This window comes from Apodemus sylvaticus, chromosome 13, assembly GCF_947179515.1.
Source record: "Apodemus sylvaticus chromosome 13, mApoSyl1.1, whole genome shotgun sequence".
NCBI lineage: Eukaryota > Metazoa > Chordata > Mammalia > Rodentia > Muridae > Apodemus > Apodemus sylvaticus.
In genome coordinates, this window is record NC_067484.1 from 16,789,019 (window position 1) to 16,796,874 (window position 7,856).

General features: G+C 47.7%; 2 protein-coding genes across 2 annotated transcripts; both read right to left on the minus strand.

The window, feature by feature from the left end:
- Window positions 1–435: 435 nt before the first annotated feature.
- LOC127664161 (transcription elongation factor 1 homolog) lies at window positions 436–687 on the minus strand. The gene has a single exon (XM_052156023.1). The coding sequence runs from the start codon at window positions 685–687 to the stop codon at window positions 436–438; it is 252 nt and encodes an 83-aa protein (XP_052011983.1).
- A 4,774-nt stretch (window positions 688–5,461) lies between these two features.
- On the minus strand, window positions 5,462–5,713 carry LOC127664162 (transcription elongation factor 1 homolog). Its single transcript, XM_052156024.1, has one exon. The coding sequence runs from the start codon at window positions 5,711–5,713 to the stop codon at window positions 5,462–5,464; it is 252 nt and encodes an 83-aa protein (XP_052011984.1).
- Between the last annotated feature and the right edge of the window lie 2,143 nt (window positions 5,714–7,856).

Consider the following 7,856-nt stretch of genomic DNA (forward strand, 5'->3'; position numbering starts at 1 on the left):
TTTCGAGACAGGTTTTTTTTTTTTTTTTCTGTGTAGTCCTGGTTGTCATGGAATCCTGCTGTAGACCAGGCTGACCTCAAAGTCAGAAATCTGCCTGCCTCTGCCTCCCAAGTGCTGGGATTAAAGGCGTGTGCTACCACCACCCCATCCCCCACTCGCACCCCCCACCCCCCAAGCCCGCTTCTCTTTTGCCTTACACACTGGTTGCTTTACTGACAGACCCATGAGTTTCTGCAACTAGCCCCTACCTTTTCTACAAAAGCAAACTAAGAGAATGGTATTCCCCCGCAAAGCCCAGCCACAGGAGTCACTCACATCCACTCCATCCACACAGAGGGAGGGCTGTCCCAGCCCTGGACCTATACCCCAGAGTCCTGGAGATTCTCTGGCTCAGTAGCCATAGGGGGGCTGGGGAGGGGCAGATCCTTGACATCACTACAGATTGGCTGCCTCACAGGCGTCTACCCAGTCGCTGAACACATCCACTGGTTCTGACAGGTGTGTGATGGGCGTCTGGAATTCCTCTCGGCACACGGCACAGGAGATGTCTCCGATCTTTCGAGCATGGTTCATTTTCACCTCACAAGACTTCTCGTGGTTGCAGAAAGGGCAAGTGAACTCGGTCTCCAGAGTGCCTGTCCTCTTCTTCTGGGAGGGCGGCTTCCGGCTGGACTTCCTTCGTCCCATGGCTGCAGAGGGGATAAACCAATCTGTAGTCCAACTTCTCCAACAATGGTGCCCTGTGAACGGGAAGTAAAAGAATCTACTTGTTAGTTGCTCAGTCGCACGAGGCTAGTTGGTTCAGTGGGTCTAAGGTTGAAGTCCGTTCCAAAAGATGTGCTACCTAGTAAATGCATGAGCGCAAAGAAGTGGTGGGACTCTACATACCGGGCTGACCTAGACCAGGTATTTGCTGGCCTCTGCTTCCCAGTTAGAAGGTAGCAAGGAGAGACTATTGTGTCTCACACTGAGCAGAACTTGAGTATATATTTCCTCCAAGCCCCGCCTCCGCAGGGACACACCTCCTCGAACAAGGCCACACCCTTTGACAGTACCACACCCTCTTCCAAGCATATTTCAATCACCACACCAACCAATCGAACAAAAGGACAATTCATTGTTTATTATGTTTTTTTTCAAAATGTGTTATTCCTTTCCGTTATATCTCAAATGTCATCCCCCTTCCGCTTTATCCCTCCTCAATCCCCTCACCCATCTGCCCTCTCCCCTCTTCCCTTTGCCTCCGTGGGGGTGATGCAACACAAGCCCCACAGCTACTGCATCCCCCTTTGCGGGCTCATCAAACCTCCTCAGGACCAAGGGTCTCCCCTCCTACTGATGTCAGAGAAGGGCTCCTCTGCTTCCTATGTGTCTGGAGCCATGGACCCCCTCCCTGTGCTCTCCCTGGTTGGTGGTCTAGTCCCTCCCCGGGAGCTCTGGGTGGTCTGGTTAGCAAACATTGTTGTTCCTGTGGTGTTGCAGTCCCCCTCTGCTCCTCCAGTCCTTCAGCCAGCTCCTTCATCTTGGTCAGCTGCCTCAGCCTGATGGTAGGCTGTGATCATCCCAGCTACATTGGTCAGGTGCCGGCCGAACCTCCGTGGAAACAGCCACACCGAGTTCCTGTCACCAAGCTCCAATTTTCAACAGCAACAGTGTCTGGCTTTGATGTCTGTGAACAGGACGGATCCCCGTGGGGGAAGGTCCCCGGATGGCCGCTCCTTCAGTCTCTGCTTCATTGTTTGTGTCTATCTTTCCTTAGAACAGGAACATTTCTGGGTTCAAACCTTGTCTGAAGACAGTGATAGTTTTCTCATATACATTCAATAAATAAATAATAATTAAAAACAAACCTTTGAGAAGGGTGGGTGGCCCCATCCCTTGAATGGGGGCCTTGCCTATCTACTGGCACCTGTCTGTACAGGTTCTATCTTGTCTTCACTGTGCATTTTCACTAAAGCCATCCCTGTTGGATCCTAGGAAACTCTCACTTCCCTGGCATTTGCAACCTTCCCATGGCTACACCCAGATCCTCATCCTCCACTGCTACATATTTTTATTTCATTTCCTGACTTTCAAGCTGGGCAGTGGAGGCACACACCTTTAATCCCAGCCCTTGGGAGGCAGAGGCAGGCTGATTTCTGAGTTTGAGGCCAAGCCTGGTCTACAGAGAGAGTTCTAGCACAGCCAGGGCTACACAGAGAAACCCTGTCTCAAATATGTATATATATATAAAACAAAGAAACAAAAAATTAATCCAGAAAGTGGTGGCTCACACCTTTAATCCCAGCTCTTGAGAGGCAGAGGCAGGCATATTTCTGACTTCGAGGCCAGCCTAGTCTACAGAGTGAGTTTCAGGACAGCCAGGGCTACACAGAGAAACCCTGTATGGAAAAGAAAAATTTAAAGAAAAAGATTTTCTGACCTTCTCTTACCTCTCTCCTGTCCAGTCCACGACCTGATCCTCACGCACCTTTCCCTCCCCTTCCTCTCTTGGTTTCATTTCCCCAACTCCCTCGACCTCCCTGGAAAATCATGATTAATGGTGAAAATAAACATTATAAAAGCAATATAGAAGCAGTTTTCACAAATCCACAATAAGAAACTAGTATGTGAATGGGAAAGGGAGACAGGCATACAACTCACAAAAGAGGAAATCCCAGTCCCTCCAAACTTTAAAGTAATAGCCAGCTTCATGAACACTCAGTCTGTCATAGTGTAGAAGTCATGGTGTCTATTCTTGGACAAAACATCACGACCAAGAAGTCAGTTAGGGAGGAAAGGGTTTATTAGGCTTATACTTTTACACAGTTGTTTATCACCAAAGGAAGTCAGGACTGGAACTCAAGCAGGTCAGGAAACAGGAGCTGATGCAGAGGCCATGGAGGGATGTTTCTTACTGGCTTGCTCAGCTTGCTTTCTTATAGAACCCAAGACCACCAGCCAAGGAATAGCACCACCCACAAGGGGCCCTCCCTGCTTGTTCACTAATTGAGAAAATGTCCCACAGCTGGATCTCATGGAGGCATTTCCTCAACTGAAGCTCCTTTCTCTGAGATAACTCCAGACTGCGTTAACTTGACACAAAAGCAGATAGTATAGTAAGTAGCACTTAGTCTTGAACCTTTTCAAACAACATAGGGTGTCAGATCCAAACCATTGAGCATGCTAAGTCACCACTCTCCCACTGAACTACATCTCCATCCCCAAGATGCTAGTTTTAATTAATTGTTAATTTTTAGAACATTTTATAATTCCATCATTCTGCCCCAGCCTTCCAACCTCTCCAATGTCCCCCTCCTTCTACTCCTTCCCAAATCCATTGCTTGTTATTCTTTCCATTATTCTCTCTATGTCTGTCTCTTTCTTTGTATAACACACACACACACACACACACACACACTCACACACATGAAAATTTGAATGCTCATTTTTAGGGGAGTTGAATTCTGGAGGACTTGGGAATTCACGCCAGAGTTGATGATCAGCTGTGACTTTTTAAGAGCTCTGTGATGCTGAGAAGTGTAGAACTAGCCACACCCCTCTGGCCAATAGACTTTGCTTTGAAAATTCCACCAAATTACACATGTGGGAAAGGCTAGAGGCACAGGGTTCAGCAGACAGGTTGCTTTATGTAACTCATGCATGGTCTGGAGGATACTTGGCCAAATGTTTCTCAAAATAGTATCAGATGTTAGAACTCTAGAATAGTTATGATGATGTTAAGTCATTTCTCATTGATATTAAATCCAAACATTCTCCAATTGTGCATTGAAATCAGTTTTATTTGCCATTCGAGAAATAAAACCCAATTTCCCCAATTTAAATTTCAATGAAAAATCATTTTAATTATTCAGAGAGTGTGTGAATTATTTTGCAGTTATCAATTTTTTTAGTGATTTGGTCATGACTGACATGATAGAAGAACCATTTTTTGGGGGGGGGGGGTGGATTTGGTTTTAGAGACAGGGTTTCTCTGTGTAGCCCTGGTTATCCTGGAACTCACTCTGTAGACCAGGCTGGGCTCGAACTCAGAAATCCACCTGCCTCTGCCTCCCAGAGTGCTGGGATTACAGGCGTGGGCCACCACCGCCCAGCAAGAACCAAAATTTTAATCTATTGGATACATGCTCATGGACAAATGGGCTTTCCGGAAGTCTAGACAGTCAGGCAAACACATTATTCATGAACAGTTGAACATTAACTTTGCATGTAGGAAGTCAAAGTCATAGGCTGGAGACGTGGCTCAGTGTTTAAGAGCACTGGCTGTTCATCCACAGGCCCTGAATTCAATTCCCAGCAACCATCTGTAACAGGATCTGATAGCCTCTTCTGGTGTTTCTGAAGAGAAACACCACTGAACTCCCACATATAAAATAAATAAATCTTAAAGAAAACAATGAAAGAAAGCAAAGTTATGTGTGTTTTCTTTTTCTTATCTTTAATCTTGTTTTTTTACAATTCAGTCCTAATCCCCCTACTGACCTTCCCTCCCGGCCACCCCCCCACAGTTCCTCATCCTATTCTTGTTCCCCTTGTCTCCAAGAAGATGTCCCCACTCCCCACCAGCACACCCCACCCGCCTCCCCACTCTCTAGGGTCTGAAGCCTCTCCAGGGTGAGGCGCATCTTCTCTCCCAGAGGCTAGCCCAGGCAGTCCTCTGCTATAAATGCTTTTCTTCCTCCCATATCCAGAGGACAATGGGCCACATGGATTTCTGGGAAAGTATCTCCATTTCCAAAATACTCCAACAAGGGCAGACTCCAGCCTTTCCTGTATCAGTATCATGGAAGCACTGTTCGCGAGGAGACCAGTGAGGTCTGCCCTAATCTTGGAATCTTTTTGACATTTCTTCAGCTTCAAGTTGGTCCTGAGATAGCTGAGGAGGCGCAGGTAAAGAGTTGGTGAGCACATCTTCTCTGAAGGAGGACCAAGCCAGGTAAGACGTCCCTTTCTTTCTCAGATGAGGCTTTTCTGAGTAGTCCTGACAGCACTGGAACTCGTTTTTTTCTTTGTTTTTGTTTTTGTTTTTTCGAGACAGGTTTTTTTTTTTTTTTCTGTGTAGTCCTGGTTGTCATGGAATCCTGCTGTAGACCAGGCTGACCTCAAAGTCAGAAATCTGCCTGCCTCTGCCTCCCAAGTGCTGGGATTAAAGGCGTGTGCTACCACCACCCCATCCCCCACTCGCACCCCCCACCCCCCAAGCCCGCTTCTCTTTTGCCTTACACACTGGTTGCTTTACTGACAGACCCATGAGTTTCTGCAACTAGCCCCTACCTTTTCTACAAAAGCAAACTAAGAGAATGGTATTCCCCCGCAAAGCCCAGCCACAGGAGTCACTCACATCCACTCCATCCACACAGAGGGAGGGCTGTCCCAGCCCTGGACCTATACCCCAGAGTCCTGGAGATTCTCTGGCTCAGTAGCCATAGGGGGGCTGGGGAGGGGCAGATCCTTGACATCACTACAGATTGGCTGCCTCACAGGCGTCTACCCAGTCGCTGAACACATCCACTGGTTCTGACAGGTGTGTGATGGGCGTCTGGAATTCCTCTCGGCACACGGCACAGGAGATGTCTCCGATCTTTCGAGCATGGTTCATTTTCACCTCACAAGACTTCTCGTGGTTGCAGAAAGGGCAAGTGAACTCGGTCTCCAGAGTGCCTGTCCTCTTCTTCTGGGAGGGCGGCTTCCGGCTGGACTTCCTTCGTCCCATGGCTGCAGAGGGGATAAACCAATCTGTAGTCCAACTTCTCCAACAATGGTGCCCTGTGAACGGGAAGTAAAAGAATCTACTTGTTAGTTGCTCAGTCGCACGAGGCTAGTTGGTTCAGTGGGTCTAAGGTTGAAGTCCGTTCCAAAAGATGTGCTACCTAGTAAATGCATGAGCGCAAAGAAGTGGTGGGACTCTACATACCGGGCTGACCTAGACCAGGTATTTGCTGGCCTCTGCTTCCCAGTTAGAAGGTAGCAAGGAGAGACTATTGTGTCTCACACTGAGCAGAACTTGAGTATATATTTCCTCCAAGCCCCGCCTCCGCAGGGACACACCTCCTCGAACAAGGCCACACCCTTTGACAGTACCACACCCTCTTCCAAGCATATTTCAATCACCACACCAACCAATCGAACAAAAGGACAATTCATTGTTTATTATGTTTTTTTTCAAAATGTGTTATTCCTTTCCGTTATATCTCAAATGTCATCCCCCTTCCGCTTTATCCCTCCTCAATCCCCTCACCCATCTGCCCTCTCCCCTCTTCCCTTTGCCTCCGTGGGGGTGATGCAACACAAGCCCCACAGCTACTGCATCCCCCTTTGCGGGCTCATCAAACCTCCTCAGGACCAAGGGTCTCCCCTCCTACTGATGTCAGAGAAGGGCTCCTCTGCTTCCTATGTGTCTGGAGCCATGGACCCCCTCCCTGTGCTCTCCCTGGTTGGTGGTCTAGTCCCTCCCCGGGAGCTCTGGGTGGTCTGGTTAGCAAACATTGTTGTTCCTGTGGTGTTGCAGTCCCCCTCTGCTCCTCCAGTCCTTCAGCCAGCTCCTTCATCTTGGTCAGCTGCCTCAGCCTGATGGTAGGCTGTGATCATCCCAGCTACATTGGTCAGGTGCCGGCCGAACCTCCGTGGAAACAGCCACACCGAGTTCCTGTCACCAAGCTCCAATTTTCAACAGCAACAGTGTCTGGCTTTGATGTCTGTGAACAGGACGGATCCCCGTGGGGGAAGGTCCCCGGATGGCCCCTCCTTCAGTCTCTGCTTCATTGTTTGTGTCTATCTTTCCTTAGAACAGGAACATTTCTGGGTTCAAACCTTGTCTGAAGACAGTGATAGTTTTCTCATATACATTCAATAAATAAATAATAATTAAAAACAAACCTTTGAGAAGGGTGGGTGGCCCCATCCCTTGAATGGGGGCCTTGCCTATCTACTGGCGCCTGTCTGTACAGGTTCTATCTTGTCTTCACTGTGCATTTTCACTAAAGCCATCCCTGTTGGATCCTAGGAAACTCTCACTTCCCTGGCATTTGCAACCTTCCCATGGCTACACCCAGATCCTCATCCTCCACTGCTACATATTTTTATTTCATTTCCTGACTTTCAAGCTGGGCAGTGGAGGCACACACCTTTAATCCCAGCCCTTGGGAGGCAGAGGCAGGCTGATTTCTGAGTTTGAGGCCAAGCCTGGTCTACAGAGAGAGTTCTAGCACAGCCAGGGCTACACAGAGAAACCCTGTCTCAAATATGTATATATACATAAAACAAAGAAACAAAAAATTAATCCGGAAAGTGGTGGCTCACACCTTTAATCCCAGCTCTTGAGAGGCAGAGGCAGGCATATTTCTGACTTCGAGGCCAGCCTAGTCTACAGAGTGAGTTTCAGGACAGCCAGGGCTACACAGAGAAACCCTGTATGGAAAAGAAAAATTTAAAGAAAAAGATTTTCTGACCTTCTCTTACCTCTCTCCTGTCCAGTCCACGACCTGATCCTCACGCACCTTTCCCTCCCCTTCCTCTCTTGGTTTCATTTCCCCAACTCCCTCGACCTCCCTGGAAAATCATGATTAATGGTGAAAATAAACATTATAAAAGCAATATAGAAGCAGTTTTCACAAATCCACAATAAGAAACTAGTATGTGAATGGGAAAGGGAGACAGGCATACAACTCACAAAAGAGGAAATCCCAGTCCCTCCAAACTTTAAAGTAATAGCCAGCTTCATGAACACTCAGTCTGTCATAGTGTAGAAGTCATGGTGTCTATTCTTGGACAAAACATCACGACCAAGAAGTCAGTTAGGGAGGAAAGGGTTTATTAGGCTTATACTTTTACACAGTTGTTTATCACCAAAGGAAGTC

Excerpts from the sequence above, each read along its gene's own strand:
- LOC127664162 (XM_052156024.1), bottom strand. The coding sequence starts at position 5,713 with ATGGGACGAAGGAAGTCCAGCCGGAAGCCGCCCTCCCAGAAGAAGAGG.
- LOC127664161 (XM_052156023.1), bottom strand. The coding sequence starts at position 687 with ATGGGACGAAGGAAGTCCAGCCGGAAGCCGCCCTCCCAGAAGAAGAGG.